General features: G+C 40.8%; 1 protein-coding gene across 1 annotated transcript; it reads left to right on the top strand.

Annotated features, from left to right (window-relative positions):
- The first annotated feature begins 116 nt into the window (after positions 1 to 116).
- On the top strand, positions 117 to 26,064 carry MAU2 (MAU2 sister chromatid cohesion factor). The gene is made up of 19 exons (XM_037885466.2): positions 117 to 536; positions 932 to 949; positions 1,211 to 1,276; positions 2,001 to 2,096; positions 3,929 to 4,023; positions 5,023 to 5,050; positions 5,617 to 5,772; positions 6,000 to 6,146; positions 7,303 to 7,393; positions 8,087 to 8,190; positions 9,524 to 9,601; positions 10,404 to 10,469; positions 11,349 to 11,432; positions 12,558 to 12,607; positions 12,883 to 12,960; positions 13,493 to 13,604; positions 14,801 to 14,891; positions 19,653 to 19,780; positions 21,406 to 26,064. Exons 1-19 carry the CDS (start codon positions 132 to 134, stop codon positions 21,478 to 21,480), a joined length of 1,968 nt encoding a protein of 655 aa, XP_037741394.1. The 5' UTR covers positions 117 to 131; the 3' UTR covers positions 21,481 to 26,064.

The following is a 26,064-nucleotide window of genomic DNA, read 5'->3' as shown; positions in this document are numbered from 1 at the left end:
TTCTCGCGTGACCTATGCGCGCCGGGGCTGCCCAGCCCTGTGAGGCAGGCTCGCGACTCCATGTCCCAGGCGCCCTTGCGCGGGCAGCCGCCCCCGCCCCCGCCCCCGCGTTGTGGCGGCGGCGGCCTGAGATGGCGGCGGTAGCTGCGGGTGGCTCGGGCTCGGCCGCCGGGGCGGCCCCTCAGCAGCAGCAGCAGCAGCCGCCGCCGCCGCCGCCGCAGCAGGCGGCGGGGGGCGCGGCGGGCTCGGGCTCCGGGGAGGCCGGCGGGGGCGGCGCTGGGGCCGGGGCGGGCTCGGGCGGCGGGGCCGGGCCCGGAGGCGGGGGCGAGTCCTGGTACCTGGCGCTGCTGGGCCTGGCCGAGCACTTCCGCACGTCGAGCCCGCCCAAGGTGCGGCTGTGCGTGCACTGCCTGCAGGCCGTGCTGCCCCGCAAGCCGCCGGCCCGCATGGAGGCCCGCACCCACCTGCAGCTGGGCTCCGTGCTCTACCACCACACCCGCAACGGGGACCAGGCCCGCGGGCATCTGGAGAAGGCGGTGAGGGCCCCAGAGGAGGCAGTGAGAGAGTGGGGGGTTGGGGGAGGGCAGGAGGGTGGGGTCCTGCAGGGTGCTCACGGGGGGCGGCTGGCGGCCACTGAGCACTCTCCCTGCGTCCCTTCGTGGGAGTCGGGCTGCTCTCTGCCCCAGCCAGCTTGTGATTTGGTGCCCTACTGAGCAAGGGGGCCAGGTTGTTGTCTGGTGGGCTGAGTGAAGGGTTTCATGCCATGGAGAGAGACTGTGCTGGCTCCTCGATTGAGGCCCATGAGCCATGTTCTGTCTGTTTACCAAAGAAATTGTAGTGTGAGAGAACGGGTGGCCTTGGGGCAGTTTCTTGAATGAACCCCTTCGTATTGTTGACTGTGCACTGACTCATCTGTTGTCTTCTCTTACAGTGGATGATATCACAACAAGTATCCTTTCCTGACCATCTGACGGTAGAACTTTAATAGCTGAACACTCACGTTTATAGCCTGGATTTAATGTGAAGTATTTCGACAAACAAAACTGGCCAGAGTGAACCTGATTCAGTATTTTGTAGGTTGTTCTCGCCAATTCCCAGACGTGGGCTTTTCTTAAATCTTTAAGCTTTGTCTTGGCATATTGAGCATTGATTGGTGGACTAATACATATTGCAACAAAGTTTAATATTTACTTAACTTTGATGCTGCTAGATTCCACAGTTTGAAGATGTTAAATTTGAAGCAGCAAGCCTTCTGTCTGAACTGTACTGTCAAGAGGTAAGTGTATTGAGGCTGCTCCTAAAATATGGTACTTTGCTGATCATGAGTGCCCTATCGAGGGGGTGCAGGGTTTTTGACAATTTACAAATATTTTTTGTATTAGAACCACACATGCACACATCAGTTACAACATACTCCTGATTATGGGTGATCTCTGGTGCAGGGAAGCTTAATTTGTAGTGAAGTAATATGGAAGTTCCAAGGTGTTTCAATATATCCCATTATGCTGGTTGCAATTACCATTACAATTAAGAAGTTCTATGATAAAATGAGTTTACAAACTTTACTTATTCCATTAGTCATGGAGGAAAAGACAGGCTAACTTTTTTTTGGAGTTTCCTGAGATACTTTTGTTATGTGTCTTGAATATTTTGGATTAGATTTACTAAAAGACCTTTAAAAGGGGTCTTCAGTTTTTGTAGGCAAGCCCATTTGTGTTCTCTAGTATGCATTTTTGTGCACGCATGAAGGTTTATATGAGTGTACAGATGGATTTATGTACTAATATTGTTCAGCACATCTTTAGAGGACTGCAAATTTGATTACTAATGTCAATGTTTGTTTTCAATTTTTTTTGTTTTTTTTTTTTTTGCTTTCAGACTTTTTTAAATTGGGACCAAACCAGAATATCTTTCATTAAATCTCATCTGCTTTCAGTGCTGAAGATTCATTATTTTGGTTGGTTTTACTGTTGACTTTAAGGTACATATTTTTATTTCAGAATTCAGTTGATGCAGCAAAGCCTTTGTTGCGTAAAGCCATCCAGATTTCACAGCAGACGCCGTACTGGCACTGTAGACTACTTTTTCAGCTTGCCGTAAGTATTATTCAGGTGCCTTATAAAGCTGCATAAAAGGACTGTGAAAATGTCAGGAAGAAAGTATAATTTATGTGTAAATTTCTAGATTTTTGCAAAGAGGAGAGAATACTTCTGTATTACTGAGGACACAGCAAGGCTTGGGTGTCTGTCTCTTGATCCAGTGGCTGGAACTAGTGCATAGATGGAACTGCCGAGAGTGCTTCATGTTGTACTATTGTGATAGACTTCAAATGGAGTTTAGTACAGGCCTCCTTGCCTGTAGGGGTGGTGATGTGGCTGGCAAGAGAAGGGAGGGGGGAGATCCTCAGGATTCTAGCAGGGACATAGAATCCTGAGAAAAGGTAGAAGAATCCCCTTCAAAATGTACATAAAACAGATACCTCCCCACAAAGCCTGACTGGATTGAATAGAGAGTTTCCTACTTGAGGATGGTGTGAGAGAAGTGTGGGTTCCACTGTTTTCCACTTGCCTTAACATCCAAAGCCAACCTGGGTTGGAAAGTGGAATTACTATGAAGGCTTCAGGTCAACATCAGAAATGTTGTTCTCCCCGTTTCGTAAATGTTCTTATGCATGGCTTCAGTTGCATGTTTAACACAGTACTGGTTTTTAGGCATCATCTGAGAACAATCTTGGAATTAGGAGGTGTGCTTGACATCTTGTCCTTACTTTTGTTGTACATGTGTTCAGCGGATACTACTTAACCGATCTATAGGGTATCCCAGACTGTTAGGATTAGAAGCACATCATATCATCCAAAGAGTTTACAGGCTAACCAAGTAGTGAGAGAGGCAGGTCTTGCTCTCTGCTGGACCTGTACGGTCAAGAGAGCATTGTACAGCAATATCTCTTCCAAGATGTGCCTTTTCTCAGCAGCCTGATAGATACACAGAGTACAATGAAGGCTGTTTGATAAGGATTGAGGGAATTGCGCTTTAGAGGCACTTTCTTTCAAAAGGGAGCTTGCCAAACTATTCTCTTGAAGGATGTATTAACATTCACCTCTACTCCTCTTCCTCCCCCATTCTGTATAGGCTCAATCAAATAGCAACAACTTATTTCCTCGAAAATGACTCGTTTGTGTAATTTGAGTTGAGATTTTTGAGAGCCTTGCACTTCTGTCAATTAAGGGGGAAATGTTTACTTATCAGTGAGTTGTATGTGTACGTATAAGAAGCTTAATCTCCAGTTATAGTCTGTGCTTCTGTGAAAGATTCTTCTTACAAACCCCAAATATGTTGCTGGTGTTGTGACATGTTTCTTTCTAGCTTCTTCCTGATCAAAAGGCCTGAATTCTTTATTCTGTTGCACATTTCACTGAGATAAATTGACTTTCTGGCTGGAGATTGGGAAAATTCCAATTTCAGAAACTAAGGATGCATCACAAAAAAACCTACACCACTCTTCTTCCCTGGCCTGGAGCATTGAATATCAGGTTGTGCTCACCGACTTTATGATAGTGCCTTCCCTGCCAAAGGAACCCCTGCTGTTTTTGACTGTATGTTAGGTTTAGATGAGGCTGTATGTAGAGTAGACCACCTCTACTCTATGATAACTTGGATACATGTTTAAAAAAAAAAGGTTTGAAGGGGATTTTCTTTGAAATGTTGAAAACTTTTTTAGAAGAGGAATAGGAAAAGTTTCCTGAAAAGGCCTTCTGTTGTGTTCAGGTGATATGTAAAGAACTTCTATTAAGCAGTTGTAGCAAACTTTAATTTCATAACAAAATGTCCAATTATTGTAACAGGAGTACCAAAAGAAAAAAACATAACTGGAAGTTTGAGTCATCAAGAATGCTAACTTGAAAACTGACTGTTTTTTTCTCTTCAGCAACTTCACACACTTGAAAAAGATTTGGTATCCGCATGTGACCTTCTAGGAGTTGGAGCAGAATATGCCCGGGTAGTAGGATCAGAATATACCAGGTATGTTGCCTTCACCTACCTTTCCCAGAAATATTTTAATTTATTCTAATTTACATTGAGATGCTGGTTGCAAATGAGCTTCTGTAAATCCATCATAATCAAACCAGTATTTCTCATGTATTCTCTCTCTCAAATCTGAGTCTCTTGCTCTCGCCTATCCAAGGCTGCTTTTAACAGGAAACAAACACCGGCAGTCTGCACCAAAGCTCTGGAGATTCTTATTCTTAAACAGATCTTTGTTTGCCCTCCTCATCTACTCAAATCTTCCCAACATGCAGGCTTTAGCTCCCCTGCAAATGGGGACCTTCCAAGGCTTAGATACAGACCTAAAGCCTCAGACTCTTTATTTCCCTGGCACTGTGATTTGGACTCCTTTTTCCAACTTTAAACTTGCCTTCCTCTTCTAGCTCTGGCAGGCCCCTTATTGCTGCTTTGAGTGGAGCCCCAGAGATAAAGGACAATGGGTGTGTTCTATATTTTGGTGCATAGACCGCAAAAATTTGATTAAACCCTCTTCTCCCACCCCACACATTACCTTATAATTTACCTTATGTTGTGTCTTTTATGTCAGAGATACTCTAAAGTCTGGTCTGCCACCACTGGGGTGGCCGCACCCAGCCAATGCACACAGGATGCTGCACAGTAATGAAGGAGGACACTTGTGCTTTGATAAGTAGGACCATGGGATGATGGCCTTGCAGAGCAGGCAGGACCTCTTTTTGTAAGATCTCATTTCAAAGGTCTTCAGATGGTAGATTGCATGGACTTCATTTACCATGAAAGGGTGAAGGGCTGAGTTGGTTCTGCTAGACTTTTGTCCCAGGCAGTCTAAGCATTATAAGTGTGATGCCTATATGAATAGCTTGTTTCTTCTGGCCTAGTATAGTCCATGCTGAAAAGATCTGCAGCAGCCTCTTACCCTGAGTTTTCTCTCATGAGTATATCTTTGTTCAGTGTTGTACCTTCTTAAAGCTGTAACACAGTTTTGTTTTATTTCAGGGCACTGTTTCTGCTAAGTAAAGGGATGGTAAGTTGGATATATTTAAGTGTAACAAATAAGCAAGCAAGTCAATACTGTTACTTCACTTCATATGTTTTATCGGGACAAAATAAGGCTTTGCTCTTGAAATTATGTCTAGTTTGTGAGTTGTGTGCCTTCCTTGTGACAAGCATATTTTGCTTCATTTCTGTAAGCAGGCATGATGTTTGAAATGCACCTGAAATCTGCTCTTTGGCATGCAGGATTCTTATGTAGTTCAATGTCTTGCCTGCTCATAATAGCAACACACAAGTAATTTCATGAAGAAATCAAGCACTGTTAGTTATTGGCATATCTCAGATTAGGGAAGTTGATTATAATCAGTGAAGAAGCCCTTTTGTGACGCAGGATGAAAGGTCCAATAACATACAATGACTAGTTCTTTTTTGAAAAGAGCACCTTTAAAGTTAACATCTTAAGTCTACATTTAGGGACTTAAATAAATGAGACCCGACATTCAAAAGGGAAGAGCACTCAACAGCTTCAACTCAGCTTCACTGAGCATTTAAGCTGTTTTTGCTGCACTGTTTATATACGTAATGCTTTTCTTATAGCTTCTTTTAATGGAACGGAAACTGCAGGAAGTGCACCCACTCCTTACTCTGTGTGGACAGATAGTTGAAAACTGGCAAGGAAATCCCATCCAGAAAGAATCATTGCGTGTGTTCTTCTTGGTGCTGCAGGTGACTCATTACCTGGATGCTGGGCAGGTATGTGAATAATTGTGCAAAGTTATATGTTTGGGAATCAGGGAAAGATTCCTGTCCAAAAGGCTGTGATGTGTTATGAAATTACTGCATCAGATTATGCCTTAAAGTCGACTAAACTCTTTAAGGCAATGACTGTTAACTGGTTGGCACGTTTACTGAACTCTATACATATTCAGGTGTTGTCCCAGATGGCATGACCTGTGTCTGATATGAATCAACTTTCACAGGTGAAAAGTGTGAAACCGTGTCTGAAGCAGCTCCAGCAGTGCATTCAGACCATATCGACTCTTCATGACGATGAAATTCTACCCAGCAACCCAGCAGATCTCTTTCACTGGCTGCCGAAGGAGCACATGTGTGTGCTGGTCTACCTGGTGAGAAGCTTTGTTTTACTTAAGCGGCCATTGTTAACTGATGGGGTGTGGGATAAGTGTGCTCATTTCACGTGAGGATGGACCTTGTATCCAGAGTATGATCCAGTGTACAAGCACTTTAATTCTTTAAATGATTGTGGAATTCACCATTTTATGTATGGACTGAATGCACAGTACAGAGCAAAGAGTTTTTACTTCTGCCCTCCCACATGTACATACTTCTTCTCATCTAATGCTTGACCCTTGCTCTCCACAGGGATCAAAAAGATGCAGTTCATCCTGTAAGTTCAAATTTACTGAGGTCAGAGTATGGTGACTTATGTGGCTTAAAACAACCAACAGATGGCAAACATGGTCTGAAAGAATTGGCTAGGAGAGCTTGCCATTCCCCACCCTGTTGTAGTGTGTTTTAAATGCAGTGGTTTTTAATGCAATAGCCTTTTGCTTCTAGAAACCAGAGTGGTCACAAGTAAGTGTGAATCTGGTGCTCTCAAATTTAGTTCCTAGTGGTCCAAGTCACCACATGGTAAGCTGCAGTTGACAATCAAGGTCTTCTAAATAGCAGCGGATGTCCTATGTTGTGGGAGACTCCGCTTGGAAGAGCAGTTAACTTACATGGAAGTTTAATAATCTATGGAGTTTTGCTGTAGAAAGTGACTTTGTAAAGATGGCATCCAGATGGATCAGCCCTGCCAACTAAACCTGGGATCTGAAAATCACACAGTTTTTTCTAGCTTGTCCATAATCACTGGTAATAAAGGTTTTTCAGGCTGCGTGTTTCTTTGTTGTACTTCTACCATTGGCTTCAAATTCTGGTCTGTGACACCTATGCAACTTTTTATTCCCTTCAGTAATGGCAGCATTTAAAGGGGTTGTACAAGAAGCCCTGAAAATGAAACTTAGTTAACAATGACATCAATACATGAGCCAAGTAGAATCCAGCTCATTCTCCTAGAGCTATGTTGGTTCTTCATGACTGACAGCGGCAGAAACTTGTCTTTTTAACAAAGCAAGGAAATATGACTCCATGTGCCTGAAAATACTTAACTTATCTTTTGAAATTGACTAGATTTCAAATTGATTTTAAATTGTTTTGACTTCAGTTCTGGAATATGACTCTAGACTTTCAGACCCTCTTTCTTACATTCTGTGGCAGGTGACAGTGATGCATTCCATGCAAGCAGGATACCTGGAGAAGGCACAAAAGTACACAGACAAAGCACTCATGCAGCTAGAAAAGCTAAAAAGTAAGTATTAGGGTTAAAACTTTTGATGAGTTGCAAGGCACCTTTATCTGGTGCTAACATAAAAATACCAAAAACTGCAATCTGCCTGCAAGAACAGGCACCTCTAATGCTATTGATCTGTTCGGGGTTACTTCCATAAGCCTATGTATGAGGATTTACTGCTCAGCTGTAAGAATTTTGCTCCGGTCTGAAAGTTAGTTTATTAAGATCTGAGTCCAGAACAAGACTTCTTTCCTGTACATATTTACTGATTAGCCTGCTGAGTTATGGGAGTACAAAAAGATTAATTCATCAGTTCCTAGCAGTTTTTAAACTGCTCTGTAGAAACTTTGCTATCCAAATGACTGGACTATTCAAGATCCCACTTATTGGAAGCAAACTCATGATCCCCAGGGGTTCAGCTAAGTGAAGCTTGGACTACCATTCTTCCCTGATCAAGGAACAATTCTCCTTTTAAAAATAGGTTCACTTCCCCAGTGGCAACTGAAACAGTAGGTGGGAGCAAGCTGACTTCTCCGATGCCACATAGTTCATATAGACTTCTGCTCAGAAGTCTTTGTGCTGAAGTTCTGTTGAACTGTCAGCATCAGGGAAGCTAGCTTTGTAGTAGTTATCTAGGGCCTAGGCTATGGGGTTAGGATGTTTTAATGCTATATAACTTTATTTCCTGAACTACCTTTGCTTCCCTCTTAGTGTTGGACTGCAGTCCTATTTTGTCATCTTTCCAAGTTATTTTGTTGGAACATATTATCATGTGTCGGCTTGTGACTGGGCACAAAGCTACAGCACTGCAGGAGGTAAAACTCTTTTGATCACTTCCATGCTCGTTTAATCTTTTGAATATTCATGAATCTTTGCAATAAATGTTAGTTAAAAAATATGGACATTTAATTTCCAAATAACATGTTCAGACTCTCGCTGGAATTCCAGTAGTCTCAGTGTAACTACAAACAATGCATAGCAGTGTCTGGGAATCCTTAATAAGACACTGGCAAGGTTCTTAAGCCTTGAAATTAAACTACCTTCCATACCTCATTTGAGAGCACTTCAGAGATTTTACTCACAGGGTTTTAAAATAGTATAGCTTGCTAATGGCCAGAACTGAGTTCCAGATACTTTTCCCCTCATCCTCTTTTTCTGTCACTCTTAACTATGCCACCATACTTCCTTCACTCAAACCCATAACTAGAGTTGTCTTCAACTTTCCCTAATTTCCATATAGTGTCCACCACATGACACTTCAACCTGTGCATACATAAGATACAACTGTTCCTATTCATACAGCTAAAACTGTCATCCAGGCTCTCCTCTCCATCCTGATAGTTCATAAAAAATGCAGTTGAAGATTAATTTTCCTCACTTGTTCCTCTGATCAAGTCATCCCCCTTTTGAATCCTTCCACTGGTTCCCCATTCTCTATTTGGCTCTAGCTCAGGCATATTGCACTGGCTTTTCCAGCCCTTCACAACCCTGCCCTTCCCTACTTATCTTTGTCTTATTATGTCACCACCTCCTTCCTCCCCTCTGATGGTAATACTGGTCTCAGCTTCCCTTTTGTCCAGTCCTCCCCCAAATGTCTGCATTGTCTTCCATTCCATCCCTTTTTTATGGAATATGCTTTCTGAATTGGTCCACTGACCTTTCAAATCTTTTAACACTGCCTACCACAGCATTTAGAAGAAATTAGCCAAGTAATAGTGGCTAAATAAAGGAGCAGTTGGTGATGGTTCATGGGTCGTTCGTTTTGTTTTTTTTTTGTCCCTCTTCCATCTTTTGTTGCATGTTGTCTTGGATTGTGAGCTCTTCAGGACCGGAACCATGACTTCATGTGGGTGGATAGTGCCCAGCACACGATAGAATCTGCCATAAAGCAAATCTGAAAACTGACTGGTGCACACATCCCAGTACAGGGAAGAGCCTATACACACTGATCTATGTACGGCTTAGCTTGCAACGTGTCTGGACTCTGCTTTAAAGGTGCAAAGCATAGCTTAACTTAAATTTGAGCAAAGCACAGCAATAAGCTAATTGGCTTTTACAGTTCAGGCAGTTGGGAAGTGGGGGCAGGCTCAGCCTAGACATAATAAAGAAATAATTGGTTTAATCTTTTAAAATATTTTTTTCTAACAGATCTCACAAGTCTGTCAACTCTGCCAGCAGTCTCCCAGACTGTTTTCTAATCATGCTGCGCAGCTACATACTCTCCTAGTGAGTACACGCTATTTCTGTTGAATTTTGGCCTATACATGGCACTATAACTAGAGTTCCACCTTAATTATTTCAGATAACTGTTCTAGTGATGCAAACCTCAGCCAGATTTTTAGACGTGCACCAGGCAAGATCATTTAATAATTTTATAGAAATCTTGTAAATTGCCTCAGTCTGTCTTTTAAGCAAACACCAAGCATTTTGTAATAGCCATAGAACAGTTAAATATTTAAACTCTTCTCCTTTAAAAATACAGCACATTTAAGTATGGGAGCTTTGTAAGTGAACATCCACAAGGTATATTGTATGCGTTAGGGAATGCATTTTGGTAACAGAAAAAGCATTAGATGATTCTCACTGTATGTAGAATTTGTATTTTTAATATTATATGAAACAGATTCTAAAAAGAAATGAACTTTACAATAATTTGATGAGAAGTTGGCAATACAGGAATTACTTGATCTTCTCAAGTGAACCAAACAAAACTGAGGCTTGTTGGTGTCTGGCATAACACATTAAATTGTTTTCCTGTTAATGCCTCATAACCACTGTTCCCTCTAAGCTGTGCGCGTGTGTGCGCACACGGGTCCTAAACCCAGTGAACACAGCGAAACACCGCACGCAAAAAAATTTGCACAGAAGAAATTTTTTTGCGCACACGGCCTGTCAAAAATGAGAGGGAACATTGCTCATAACTTCAGGATTTAGTGGATCAAACTTGCAACCATCTCCTTTACTTGCAGAATTGCAATTTTGCTACAGTTACTAGAATGCTTAGTCTAAAATGCACTTTCTTTTACAGGGGCTTTACTGCATTTCTGTTAATTGCATGGACAATGCAGAAGCACAGTTTACTACAGCATTGCGGGTAAGATTTAATGCTAAAACTACTTGCTGTAGCTCTATTAAATGTAGACGTGGGCATAGAGTAGACTTACCTTCAATTTCTCTAGGGTCTGTCCTCTAGTAACCTTTTATGAAGCAGCAATGGGTTTGGCTTTACATCTCCTTGGGTAAGGCAAAGCTATCTTACCCAGTGAAACATATGAATAGATCATTCCACTATTCCTGTTGGGGGGTGGGGGGGAGGATTAAGACTTGGGGGGGCGCAGAGCCTGAGTGCTTTAATATTATCATGGGTTTCAGAGTAGCAGCCGTGTTAGTCTGTATTAGCAAAAAGAAAAGGATGCATCCGATGAAGTGAGCTGTAGCTCACGAAAGCTTATGCTCAAATAAATTGGTTAGTCTCTAAGGTGCCACAAGTCCTCCTTTTCTTTTTGGGAATATTATCATTGGTGCTTGCAACAATCTCTCTTTACTAGAATGGGGCAATATCAGAGGACACTGTGCTCAAAGGGCTGGCTTAGCAGTTCCATCTCACCCAAACTGAGATTACTTTAATATGAAGAGACATAAGAGTAACCAAGATGAAGCAGCAAATTCTTAAGGAGCTTGGAATAACGAAACAAAACAAAAAAGCCTCACCACAGGAATGTGGTGTTTAAATGCTGCCTGTCATGTATTTTGCTTTAGAGACTTTTACAGACTGCTGTTGGGTTTAATATTTATTAACAGCTTCTCAGAAATGAGTTCTGTGTATAAACGCACTTTTGAGTGTCTAGATGGCTTGGCTCTTCTGGGCTGCGCTATTTCTTTGTCTTGTGAGGGCTGTAAACATGCTGCTTAGTGACTAATACCACTCCAGCTATTTCTGGTTTAGTTTGTGTTTTATATTCTTCTATTTTAGCTCACCACACATCAGGAATTGTGGGCATTTATCGTGACAAACCTGGCCAGTGTGTACATCAGGGAAGGCAACAGACATCAAGAGGTATGTGACTGGCTGCTTCTGATCTGTGGCTTTACAAGGTGCATATTTGCAAGAGGAAAAAATTTTAGCACAGCTCTTTGATTATTCATTCTTGGTGTGCTTTGCCACAAGGGGGAGTGCTTTGTTGGGCAACCACCCATCTGATCAACATGGCGTCATTTATTAATAATATTACTTACAGGGGCTTGAGGGTATGAGTTGGCCTGGGGCAGACCATTAAAGGAAACGAGCATTTTGGATCCTACAGAGAGGTGTGATTTAGATGTCGGAGCACAGCAGTGGGAGTCAGGAACTTGAGTCCTAATCTCAGGCCTGTCACTGACTCCCTCTGTGATCTTGAGCCAATCACTTAAATTGTTCATTTCAGTTTAGATCTGTATCTAAGGGCAATATCTACATTACATGGAGTTTAATAAGAATTAATTAAATGATTGTGAAGTGTTTGGAAATGGACATTTTCAGGTGGTGTTTGTTACCCACAGAGGACTGATCGATCAATCCTCTTCCCAAAGAAGTTTACATCAACTTTCAAGTATTTATCATTTGTACAGCAGTATTTGTGTATTCTCTCTAGCACTTACGATTGGGTTCCTTAGCTATTTTTCAGAAACAGTACTTCCAAGTGTTATACTTAGTGTTTTGTGGACAAATTATGGACAATTACGTTGTCAGTTTGAACAAGCAAAAGCTGAAGCACATTAAAAAGGGATGCTTGGAGAATGAAAATTAGTCAACTTAATTTTTGTTTAGTGTCAGGTTCTGGTTCTTGTTAGTCAGCAAGATGATTCAACTTTTGGATTTCAAGCACTCCTGTCATATGTTTCCATTAAAAGTCTTTCCAGTTAAATTTGAAGTTTCATGCTAACACTTATGAAGTCTAAAAAAAATAGAAAATTGTTCTTTGTAAACCTGATTTTTCAAGCCAATATTGAGCTGATGGAACCCTTCCAATGTTGGAATGTTCCATCTTGTGTTCTAGCCAGTAACAGCAAATGTTTGCTATGTTTTTTATATAACTTGAGCATTCTGCTTTATGTACTGCTCCCATTAAAACATTTGTATCCCATACTGTAAGCTAATACTTGTTAGAAACAATTTTTTTCCATTTCTGTTTCTTGACTACAGCTTTACAGTTTATTGGAAAGGATAAATCCAGACCACAACTTCCCTGTAAGGTAGGGATTCTGGATATCTTCTAAATGCTATTTTTGCAAGGGTGTTTTTATGGCTCTTGCCTTGTAAAATTCTTAAAATAAAAAAAAGCAAGCATGAAAAGCAAATGATCAGCTTTGATGTCAAGGAAGGGCTGCTTACAGGTTTTTCAATCTTTGGCACAAAGAATTTTGCTTTGATTATGAAATGTTGGAAAATAAATTCCTAGAATGTATCTTGTATTACGCATCTGATTATTGTAAAACTCGTGGATTTAAGTTTATCGTTTTGTCCCCAGCTCTCACTGTCTCCGAGCAGCTGCTTTCTACATCCGAGGACTGTTCTCCTTCTTCCAAGGAAGATACAATGAAGCAAAGTGAGTGCAAAGTCAGTGCCATTTGGAAGGGGTGAGCGAGAGGGGAAAAATGGCTCTTTCATACAAAAGAGAGGGAAGATGAGACCTCTTCCAGGCCTACCAGAATCCTTCTTCCCTTGAATTCGGCCAGGTTGATTTAATACCTGCTGTTTGCCTAAATAGGATTGACAAACAGTTTAGAGAAATTCCCCTTTAGATTTTCTTCTCTACAGCTTTGAATTCCTAGTAATGACAATATCTAGCACTCTTTGTTGGTAGATCTCAAAGTGCTTTACAAATGTCTGTATTGTTATCCCCATTTTACAGATAGGGAAACTGAGACACACAGAGAGCAAGTGACTTGCGCAAGGTGTCGCAACCAGCCAGTGTCAGAGCTCGGAGCAGATCTTAGGTCTCCAGAATCCCAGTATTTGCCCCTTGACTTCCGCAGTTAGTCTTTCTGTTCTGGATTATGGTTATTACATGTTTGTTACATATTTGAAGAAAAGGAGAATGTTTTATACACTGTTTCATTTTTGTTCTGTTTTGATAGACGATTTTTGCGAGAGACACTGAAAATGTCAAATGCAGAAGACTTGAACCGATTAACAGCATGTTCTCTTGTACTCCTGGGCCATATATTCTATGTGTTAGGGAATCACAGGGTAAGCCTTTACAGTCTTCAGTATTACTACTGAGACCCTTGTTTTACTTGCTATTTGCCAAAAAAATCAGTGGGTTTTGTAAAACTAATCTGTCTTATGAGTTCCACACATAGCAGTATCCTATGTAAAGCTGGCAGCGCATTGACTTTTCAATTTGTGATTTGCATGTTTAATGGTACGTTGACAAAGCAGTGACATTTGCAATCTATTTCGGAAGATTGTATTTTCGTAATGTTTAAAATCATTTGAAAAGAGGATCAAAGTAGAGGAGAAATGGTTTAAACTGGATTGTTTTGGAAAGGATTCTGAATTCAGATTCTCCTTTTTTTTTTTTTAAATCCTCATGCTGTGGCAAGATGATGCATGCAATGTTTTCCCTGATGTGCCCAGTCGATGTACTCTAATTCCTATTGTGTTGAAAGATCCTAGACCACTTTAGACTGTATTTTAGGGGTTACTGTCCTACCTCAGAAACACAGCCACCTCCTGGGTTGAAACTTGGCAGCCATTCTGTGGTTACCAAAGTTGTTTCAATTTCAGCAATAATTTATATGTAATTATTGATGATTCATATATTGAAACAAAATCCTTAATAGGTCACTTGCTTTGAAAGTTACTAGTCTTAATTGGCCCCTTGTATATTGTAGCCCTTCTCTGTATTTGCCATCTCTGTCCTCATTTGCTTTTCCTATGCATTAGGGAGCAGTAAACTTTTAACTCTGGACTTCCTCTATGTACTCTGTCTGCGTCCGTCTGTCATACACATAATGTATAGTGTGTGTTCAGGTGTTCGTAGTCTCTTCTAAATAAATCCTGATATCTGGTGCTTGGATTTAGTTTGCTGCAGCAGATCCAGTAAATGATGAAATAACAAAACAGGGGTTATACAGAGGAATATAATTTCACATGAGATCGGTTCTAATAGCCCAGGAGTGGCACTGTCTGTCATGTTACTGCATAGGTGAAAATTGCCCTGAGTAGCTCTTAACTAATACATGAGAACAGTGTTGGGTTAAGAGTTAGCTAGGTATTCTAGATGGCAGTGAATATCTTCAAGGTGGGAGGGGAGGAGCTGGGGGCTGTGAGCATTCCATTGTGAGACTTGTTATACAAATTTTACGGAACACTTTTATATCTTAAAGAAAAATATCTGTGGCTACAATGAGTGTTTGACCTTAATATGCATTCTTGACTAGGAAAGTAATAACATGGTGGTACCAGCCATGCAACTTGCTAGCAAGATCCCAGACATGTCTGTGCAACTATGGTCTTCAGCTCTGTTGCGAGGTAAGTTAGTCAAAGTGTAGCTCCTATATGTCTGTATACAAGACAAGTAGCAAGTTGAGTTCTCAGGACTGGGGAGAGGGGAAAGACCATGCTTTTCGATTCTAATGCTTACCAAGAAGCTAGTGGCATAAACATCTTATGACCCCAGTTTTTTTAGGCGTGTATGTGTCTGAAAGACAAGAAAAGTTAATTTTCTGACCTGATATGCTCATTTAAAGTGTGTGGAAATCAGGTGCTTCTTCCAGAGAAGCTGGTGTCAGTCACTTGAGTGTCAGAAATCCCGACTATCAGTCCTGCTGTGCAGCAGCTCGCATAAGCTAATGTAGCCTCTCATTTGCAGCTGTTCAGACTTGATGCCCAGGTTTTGGGCAGAATGATCTTGGCCAAAATTTTCAAAAGTTACAGGTTGATTTTGAATGTCCAACTTGCCACCTTAAAGGGGCTTGACTTTCAGAAAGTTCTGAGAACCATCCTCTGAAAATCAGTCCCACATAATGTCTCCAGGTGGGCACCCAAAATCACTAGTCACTTTTTAAAATCTTGGCCTTTGGGGTGTCATTGGAAGCCTGTAATTTTTAAGAAACTTTTTTTCCCACTTTTTCAGACTATTGCACTAGCTCCTAACTGTTCCCACCATCAGCCAACTTGTATGCTGACCTTATTTGCCCAGAAATAACGCCACCTGTTAGTCACTAAAGAGGTGTGATTCCCAGAGGAGAAAAAGATCAGAATACATTGGCTGACAGTGGCGACAGTTATGAGCCGGTGTAGCACAGTCTGAAAAAGAAAGGGGAAATGTTTGAGTGGCTTTTCAGTGCCTGATAGCAGGAGTGGTAGTCTCAAATCTTAATGTCACCTTTTCTAGTTCAGCATTAGGGTGCAAGGTGAAAGAAAGGAAAGTAAATTAAACCAGGAGGGACAGAGGGTGGTCAAGAGGGAAAACAAAAAAGTAAACCCCAAGAAAATACCAGATGGATGCTAATGGCTGTTCCAGGAGCCTATTGAATCTCTAACCTTGACACCAGCCCCAGATTTTTTGGACGCCGAGGTCATCCCTGCATGTTTTGCTACAACAGTAGAATCACTAATGCTTGCAGTTTATAGTGTCTCCATGAATGTCTTGCAAAAGGGGTGGGAGAGAATCTTATATTGCTCTCTGGCAATCCCATGTGGCTCTCACAAGAGCAGTGTTAAATTAATCCAGAGAGAGGTTGATCTAGTTCTTGACTAGAAAGGCAGGTTAGCCTGCTGTAAAGCTGAGAGGGCGGATGAATAGGCAGGATTCTAGAGGATGTTTTGTAGTTGATTCTCTCACAAAGTATCCCTTTTTCAACATTATTCTCTGTATTTCACCATGTCCTGTGTTCTGGATACTGGGGGCATTGATTGTTTCACTTAATAGTTTCTGCTGCTATCGGAGCATTCATAAATAGGGAGGGGAAGACTGTTATACCACATCATGCATAAATATAATTTAATTTGACTCCCATCAACCCAGGATGCTTTATACAAATATTGACTAGTTTCTTGGCAGACTGTGTTAATGCTACAGTTGACTTATCCTGCAGCTTCAGTTTAATATAAATAGTCACGTTACTACAAACCCTGTGCTGCACATTAAGCGCTGCAGGCAGGAAAGGCCAGACTTACATTCTCCTGTTTTCCTGCTGCTTTGGTTAAAAATGTCTTCCATGTAATTGAAATACTTTTCTAATTTGTATGTGAGTGTAGCTCTTGCGTGAGGTGCGTTGATGGCCCTAGAGGCTGACACCCTCAATTTATCCTTAGTCCGGGTGCAATATGAACTTTCCCCACACTGTCCCATCAGTGTGCATTATCCATGCCTTGGAGAGACCTTGAGTGGAGAGGGGAACTCTGTCTCAGTAGTCGTTACCTGCTGGGACTGCCTACAAGAGGTCCCCTTGTTTCATGGTGTGGATACTTGTCCACTAGTAACTAGCCTGTGGCTCATTAATTTACTGTGAATAGATTGCCAAGCAGTCAGCCATCTGATGAGTACCATTTTTCAGTCACTAGTCAACTGCAATAAGATTTTCCTCTTGCCTGCAGTCCTTGTATGTGATTACAGGTCTTTCATAAAGTTTCTGTCAAGGAAATGGCAGTCACCTTGAAATAGATTAAAGCTCTTCAGTAATGGGGGATGAGAAAACCATATACATGGATAGTTTGTGGAATTGCCCATACTAAAAAAACAGCCCTGGGTTAGTACGCTAGAATGTGGCAAAATATTTAGGAGTCAAATCAGTATGATGGCAAAATACACCACACAGAGGCTCTTTATCTTGGCACTGTCATCCTGGTAATCTTTTAAACAATTAAGGTGCTTAAGGGAGAGCTGGATTGCTAATAAGTATTCACTGCAGGATAGCACTGCTTCAGGTTTCTGATAATAGAAAATATAAGACTTCTTTTTGCTTAACAGAAGGTTATTTGTGCATAATGATAGCTGCTTATTTAGCCCAGATTTCCCTTTTGGATCACAAAAAAACTCAACTTCATCTCATAAATTCCTCCTGTGTTCACATCATAGAATTGCTGATGAAAAAGCACTGGGCTACTAGTCATGGAGACTATCCTGGCAAAATGGAAGTATTAAGTGTGGATTGGCACCCTTAAGAGCTGTCCCTTCCACTTTGCTCTGCAGAGCATTTTGAAACTTCACACAGCTACTAAACGCTGCAGTGCTCCTGCCTACCTTTGATATTTTTCTACACCTCTTCCTACTTCCTCAGCTTGTCTAGCATGGGCCTCCTCTTCATCACTTTTCACGATGTTACCGCTGTTTGGGGTGAGAGCCTTCTTCACTGCAGTTCCTCACGTTGGGAGTAGCCGTTCTGTATTTCTGGGCCTTGTTGATTCTCCATCTGTCTTCAAATTGCATTTGAAAACTTAATTTTTTCTCTTGTGAACACAGAATCAGTTAACTTCAGCTGTATTTTAACTTTGGAGGTGGAATATGGTTTAGCTGAAACACTACCTATTGAAACACTACACTGAGAACCCATTCTATGTATGCACCAACTTCCGTTCTGCTTAAGTGATATAGTGATGAGAATTTTCTGTATAAACAAAGATATTTAGTGTTGAAACAAAGTTCTTCAGTCACCTAATATTAGAGCAGCTTGGAAAATCAAATGGATTGTGTATGCTGTTTGGGGTTGGGCAGGAGACTGGCAGGCATCTGTGGCAGAAACTGATCTCAGGAAAGGCAGAATCCAAAGTGGGTAATGCCTGGGATGTGACGTGAAGGCAGCTATGACTGCTTTCCCCCAAGCAATGCCAAAAAGAGGCTAATGACAAATGTGGAGAGACACAAAGATACTAGAAGGGGCACTAGGCACCATGACTCCTGTATACAAAGTGCTGCTCTCCTGCACCAGACAGCGCTTCATAATGTGAGAGCAAGAATTGTGTTGTGGGGCTCTTTTGGCACATGTCTGAGCTAAAAAGGGATGAACTAGTTTAAATGAGCAAACATTACATAGGGTGACACTGTGATGCCAAGTTTCAGCCTATAGTGAATTAAAACAGTGCAGTTTTAAAGCTCCACAAAATTTGGGGTTTGTAATAGAAAATTATAACTCAACTTCTATTAAAATCAGCACTACTGTCAGATTAATATAATTTCCTGTAATTACCAAGACCTGCAGTTGCACACTTTTTTCCAATAGATGGCACTGTAAACTAGACACACTGTCAAAGGTTGACAACAAGCAGATGTTTTCTGTTCAAGAAAGAATTACTGGTCCTTGTGGAGCTCCTGGCATATTGTCCATAGAGGTTGAAAATAAAGAGAATAAATGTTTTGAAACAGGGAAGGATAACAGACTGTTCAGCAAAAGTGAAACTTTCTCCTGCCTTCTGATTGTGCAGAATAGGACAGTGCAATAGCAGGGAATGTTCGATGTGGCTGGTGTAATAGCATCAAGTATTTTAGGCATATTTTAAATATTTTTTATTGTATACAGTATCTAAGATTCATCTGCCCTCAGATGCAAGTGTGCAGTTCCTACTGAAGACACTGGGAGGGAGTGCCTGTGAGGGTAGAAGTTAGCACCAAATGTAACTTTTGGCTGTTTTGGTCCAGTTCTGTCTGATCTTGCCTTTCCATTAAGTAGCTGAGGTAAAAGCACTTGGAGTACCATACCCAAGTGACATAGTTAAGCCGATCTAATCTTCAGTGTAGGCAGTGCTAGGTAAATGGAAGAATTCTTTTTTCAACCTAGCTACTGCCTCTTGGGGAGGTGTGTACCTATGCTGACGGGAGAGCCCTTCCCGTTGGCGTAGGTAGTGTGAACACTGAAGCACTAAGGCAGTGCTGCTATAGTGGTGCCCCTGCAGTATTTCTAGTGTAGACTAACCCCGTTTCATTATTTTCATTGTTCTCCCTTGCTGAAAATAACTTCTAAACATCCCTAGTGTAGCAGAAACACCTTTAAACTTCTCTGCAGAGTTGTTATAAAAGTATCAGGGCATACTATTTAAAGGGCGGACTTTTTTGGGGGGGATAATCAATTTTAAAAGCTTTGGATTCAGTGTTTCTTGAAAATGACTTTTTTTTATAAAGTAGGAGACAGGAAGGAAGTTCCACATGGGGCTACACAAGTGACCTCCTCTTTCTCCAGCCAATAAAAAGGGGCATTCTTAAGCAATAAAAAATCTCATCTGCCCAAACTGTCAGCCATTTAATCTTTCTCTCAGTACAAAAATGTGACACACTCCACTTTTTTTCTCTTTCAGATCTGAACAAAGCCTGTGGAAATGCAATGGATGCTCATGAGGCTGCACAGATGCATCAGAACTTTTCACAGCAGCTTCTTCAGGACCATATAGAAGCTTGTAGTCTTCCAGAACACAACCTAATTACGGTAGGTAGTCTTCATCTTTCAACACTATGGTGTGTGTAAAGCAACACGCTGATCTTTTCTCTCGTCTGCCACCACTCCCCCGACACACATGCATCTCAGTGAGTTGCCAAACTTCAGGCTGCTTCCTAATATTTATAATGGACGGATAACAGAAAAGAGAAATGGAGGTCAAATTAATGAGTTAACTTCTGTAAAGGCTGTTCAGTTGCTGATGTCTTTATTTCTCAACTGTGCTTTTCCCTGAGTGTCACATGATTATTTATTGCATGAGCAAAGTGGTTTTTGTAACCCGTCAGATGGTTCGTTTTACTTACAGGTCTTGCTTTCAAAAGCAAGAAACCATTTATGTTCTGGATATGTTATTTGGTTATGGTTGTACACCCAGATCTTCAGTCTGAGAGATATTGTCTTGTACATTGCAAGAAATATCCACTACTGTTCACATTTCTGCCATGTTTAGATTTTCTATGTCTAAATCGAAATGTCTTTGGGTAGCCAGTCTAGGGTTTGGTTTAATTTCACATTTTGTATCTATACAGACATTGCCATAAACTGAAGTTTTTTACCCCTTTGAATGTGCTAGTCTTCTGAAGTCACTTAGATTCACGTCTAACAGAACTAAATACAGTGTTTTATTTTGGAATCCAGAGAATTACCTTAACCTCTGACTCCCTAACTTTGACTGTCTGTGTCAAAATGTTCTGACACTCAGATTGTTTTGAAGAGGTAAAGAAGTCAGTCCAATTTTTTTTAGTTAATCATAATTTAAATGTCTTAACTTTCTGGGGACAAAATGAGATGGAGAATAGGAATAAATCATTTTATTGCTTTGTCTGCAGTATGTCCCATTGTCTACAGATTTCCCAGAGGAGGGAATGCTTGAGATATAACCTCTTGTTTACAAAGATGCCCACAGTAACTATGTGATTCCCAGGAGCATGTGTATATAACCTGCAATCCCAGAGGGCACAGATTTCAGTGATAGTGCTGTGCTAGTGACTTCAGTTTGATGTCTACCTGCATTGCTGAGTTTTTCATAATCCATGTTCTGATTGCATAGGCTAGATAATGTGGATTGGATAAAATGTATATTACAAAAATTAGTTTTCTGTCTCAGCAGACTTCGTAAAATATAAAACACGCAAATGTATTAAGATGGGTGAGAAACAGGCCTTTATTGAATTTAATTTTGGTTGTAGCTTGAGCATTTTAATAGACTTGTACAGACAAACTCAACTTGGGGCCCTATCCATCAAATCTGTACTTAGGAGTGGTTTCAGGATTGGACCTTCACATTCTTATGGGAAGGAACAGGAAATGCATTCACTCAGTAACTTGCCAAATGTAGGTCAAATGAAGTAAGAGACCAATGTCTGGAATTAAACTGGACCCAGGATTGACTGGCCGTTTGAACAGCAGCATTTTGTCTCTGTGGTATATCCTAGTAATGAACTCCTGGCTGATGAAAACCAGAATGTTTGATTTTAACTACTTTTGATGCCCTGCCTTTTAGTATCTAATGTGGTAAATATTATATGGCCAACTCTTCATTTCTGATCTTGCTGTGATTTTTTTCCCTCCCATGTAGTGTATATAGGATTTTCATATTGTATATTGTCTTTCAGTGGACAGATGGACCGCCTCCTGTACAGTTCCAGGCTCAGAATGGACCCACCACCAGCCTAGCCAGTCTCCTGTGAAAGAGAGAAACTACCAGGACAATGCTTAAAAAATGTAGCCAAAAACGGGGGGAATAACCAGAACATTTTTCCAAAAATTTTTCTGCAAAGAAAACAAAGCAAATTCCTCTTCTAGCGAGGGCCTAGTAGGACATGGAGTGATGATCACATAATGTACATTTCATAGACTTACAAAGTGAGAAGGGCATTTTAAGCTGCTTTTATGTAGCCTGTGTGAACATACAGCTAGTTTGTGTGTATACTCACCATCTGGTTTTAACTTGTTTTCCTCTTATCCAGAATTAAGGTTTAGACAAAGAGGAACACTTGTTCCTTAAATTGGTTAGATGTTTGTTTTTAAAAAAGACAATAACAGAAAATGAAGAATGTATTCAGATTGGAACAGTGATCATAATCTAAATATTTAAACCCTACCTGAAATGATGCATGCCTGCTTTTATTGTTTTCTATGCTCTCCTCTCCCTGGGAGAAATTGGATAGAATCATGACTAGCCGTAGGGGTACAAGAAGTTTCAGAAGTTGGTTCATGAAGTGGTATCCTTTCTTCTTATTCTGTATCAAGGCTTTGAGAGTGCCAGAAGTATTGGAATCCCATAATGAAGGTAAAAATTAGCTCATTTATTAGTTAGACTGTTGAAGAGAGAAGCAAATCAAAGTGTGTGGTTTAGGGTAAACAGTCCCCAAATCTGACATGAATATCTGTATAGAAGAGGATTACAACAGAATAACACATGCACCTGGGAAATCTTGCGTTTCCAGACTTTTCCATCTGCTGGGCAACTTTTCTGTTTTGGTACGTCAATTTTTGGAACCTTGCTGCTGTGAAGTTACTGTGTTTCTCTGTCTGTGTGCTGTCCAGCTGCCTACCAAAATAGGAAAGATGTGGTCACAGCTCGGTCATTTCCATTCTGCACAGTGGAGTTTGGCAGTTGTTAATTCTGTGGAGCAGTGTCAACAGCTTGTAGCTGGGATTCCAACATGCTGAGTGCAGAATGGTGTAAAGGTGGTCATACAGGGTTAAATGTTTCCCCTTTTTGGTAGCTCTGCATATTTCAATAGAAAAATACGTGGTGTTAAGATTTTTAACCAAACGAGTACTGCTGATATTCCAGTAATACCTGTGGGGTTTTTTTTTTTAAGAAATGCTAATCTTACGTTTGGGGCAACTTTCTGACCTTAAAATTGTTGAGTCTAGCAGGAGTGTATTTAAAATTTCTCTCTTGGGGTGGTGGTTCTCCTATTTAGCAATCTGGCATCTGCCTGATAGCATATTATTTGCCTTCTAGAAATCAAAGTCTACTACTTGACCATTGAGAGAGAGAGAGAGAGATTTTTAATGGGACAAAAATCTGTTTCGTCCATGTAACGGTGGGGTTTTGTGATCCCTCTGCTTGCTGTACTGCCACTGTGTAACCTCTTTCTCAGAGCTGTGCCGGTGCACAAGCCATGGTAATTTTAGGCTTCATGTAGGGGGAAGATGCTTCAACTTCAGGCCTGCAGAGCAGTACTTGATGCAGCATAAACTTAATTTTTTTCCCAGAACTCAAAAGATAACAGCATCTTTGTGAGCTGACAGGGCTTTATGGGTACTTTTATGCAAATAAGCATCTCTTGTTTCTCAGTTTATATATATAGAAACTGTTTCACAACATTTGTGATTGTGTTGATTTAAAAGAAGAGACACTATCTCCAGTGTGTCACCTGGTTTTTTTGACCCAGGCTGGAATGCCATTCTTGTACCCAAGAAGGGTTGTGCCAGCTGATCATGAGGCACGCTACTTAGAGTATACTTTGCTGAGTTCCTTTGAATTATATCACTGACACTTAGCACAGTGCAGCCATCCCCATGAAGGGTCCCAGACTGACAGCTCTGGGGACAGAAATCCTCTCTCCTCATAAGACAGGTTTGGCAGCAGCACTGCAAGCTTGCACCACAGTACCAGTGTGGCTTCAGTTCTCACCAGGTGGATTCTGTCGCTGTCCTCTGATGAGGCTGCCTGAAGAGGTGCCAAATTGTGGTATTGGTGTCTGTCACTAAGAAGGGTAGTGGCGCAATAGACTTTTCATACTGGCACTCAAGCAGCTGTCACTGCAGTCACTTTGTCTGGATTTCAGCCATTGATGATCAGGTGAATGGTGCCATATTCCATGTGCCATCCAGACCCCTGTCTTAGGACATCCCTTCTAAAGCCCACAACCTTTACTCTGGGGCATGAAGCAATTAGTGTCTAGTACATCTATGGCCAGATTTCCAAAAGTGCTGAACAAACACCACCTCCCATTGAAACACTTATGGAAAGTGGCCATATTCTCAGTGATGTTGAGCACCCCACCCTGCCCTCATGGTTCTCCACTTCTGGTTGCTGACTGGTCTTAAAAATATTCCCCTAGTTGTGGGTGCTGCTCAGTTGAAAATCCTATGAAAGAATCTTGGTTTAGAAGTGTTTATACTTTGCATTTGGATGTTTGTTAAAGAATGGAGCCTTTACAAAATGGGGTGGGAGTGTCTGGCTTCTGTCTGTCTTGCTTTCCCACTGATAGGGAACATTCTTGTTCTGTAATATAATATTCAAATTAATACAAATATTTTTAAATAATTCCCTTCAAAGATCGGCCTATTCAGATGATCCAAGCACTGTTCCTTTGCCTTACTTCTAGGCTCCTGTTATCCACCCTAAGCTCTTTATTCACCAATCACGTTCCCATTCAACTGAAAGAAATCCATTATAAATGTTCGTTAAATGTCTGTTCTGTGAAGCAATGTAGTGGGCTGAGGATTAGGTGTGGTTCACATGAAGTGTCTCCAGCCAAGCTGGGCATGTTCACTTGAGTCTACACAGGTACGTTGCCTCCTGTGGCATTACTGCCTTCAAGCTTTCAGGGGAAGCAATTGGGTTTTCAAGGCTAGGTTATGAAAAGGCCGTGTATTATCCTCTATGCAGCTCTTCAGTTTGCAGTGGTGATTTTCTAGCTTCTTGTTGGCAATACCTTGGCACATATGGATTGCTTTGTTCTATCTGTAGAAAGCTTGTTGTAAAGTTATAGAAAATAACAATGGGAATTCCACCTGTTACCTGACTAGCCAAGACTTGCTTCTTCATAGGAGGGTGGTGCTGCATTTCCAATCTTCTCTGGACAGAGTGGCATGCTTGTTCATATCTGTTGACATCTGACGTATCACCCACCATAGGCTTTGTTTGAATTCAAACTCCCTTTCCTTTCTCCTGCCTTCTTCCTGTGCACAGAATTTCACACACTGTGTAAATTTGAATTAACCTGGTAATTTTGTATCTCTGAAACTCAGTGTACATTTGCTACAATGTACAATGCTTTTTGACTACACTTGTGTATTAAATTATTTAATAGTCATATTTGCTTTTCAATACATTTTGTATGTAGCGCAGATTAAAATAAGGGTCTCATAACTTAGGTTCTTCCTAATTTTAAAATGCATAGTATCTTTGGTCATCTGTACGTCAAGACGAACAGAAAACTAAAATTTACAATTTAGAAATTTTTGGTTAAATGCTTGATCTGACTTTAAATTGATTTGATCAACACTGCATATTTCTAGTCTTCAGACTCCTGTCCCTTAATTCCCTTTATATGAAACATACACAGTCGTTTTTATGAATTTCTTAAAAAAAAAAAAAAAAAAAAAAACCTGTACAGTTTCTTTAGCATTTTTAAATAAGTAGTAAAACTTATACAGAACCATTTTATCATTGTCACGTAGGTAGTGTTAAAACTTCAATATGTATAGACAATGCAGTCTGAAACAGTGTTTGCCTATTATTTTCATTTCCTGTAGTACAGACTTCAGAGGGGTTTCAACTAATAAATTGCATACTTGGGAAAGACCATTTAAATTAGCTCCCAGTTTCTTGAAAAAGTAGATAGGAAGTTTATTCCCCCTGTACGTACGTACATATGTACATACACATGCGCACACGCACAGAGAAATGTGTGATGGTACAACAGTGTTGGAGCCTTGAGTTGTTATCTTACCTATAGACACATGCAGTTCATCACTCTGTTGTTTTACCGCTTTGATTTTAGTTTTTCAATTTACCCAGAGAATGGATAGTTTTCTTTTCTTTTATGACAGAAATTCTAATTAGTATACCATTTTGCTTTAATGTACAGGGGTGCTGACAAAACTACATATCACACTAAATGAACCTGATTAGCATTTATAATATATGGCATTCATGCCACAATTATGGAACTCTTTTGCATGAGAGGGATGGAGCAGGGAGCCAATCAGTATATCAGCTTGTACAGAAGAACCTTCAGTGAAGAAAACAAAGTGAAGTATCACTTGTCTGTACTGTCCTGCTGTCTGTCTGAGCAAGTTTGTTGAATTATTTGCTGCCATGAAATGTTAATGTTAGATTAGGTCTGTACAACGTATTGTTTGTGTTTGTAGTTCTCCCTAAATACCAGGACTACTACTTCCGTCTAACACTGTAAATACCGTAACTGATGTAAGGAGACGTAACTTTAGGCATTAGTTTGTTGCGTTTGGTTCCTCTCGTTTTCTATATTAGAAGAATTTTTAATAAAGTTTAATCTGGCCTCTAA

The sequence above is a fragment of the Chelonia mydas genome, chromosome 25 (genome assembly GCF_015237465.2).
Source record: "Chelonia mydas isolate rCheMyd1 chromosome 25, rCheMyd1.pri.v2, whole genome shotgun sequence".
Taxonomy (NCBI): Eukaryota; Metazoa; Chordata; order Testudines; family Cheloniidae; genus Chelonia; species Chelonia mydas.
The sequence above is the reverse complement of the archived record's forward strand: the minus strand, read 5'-3'. Positions and strand labels throughout refer to the sequence as shown.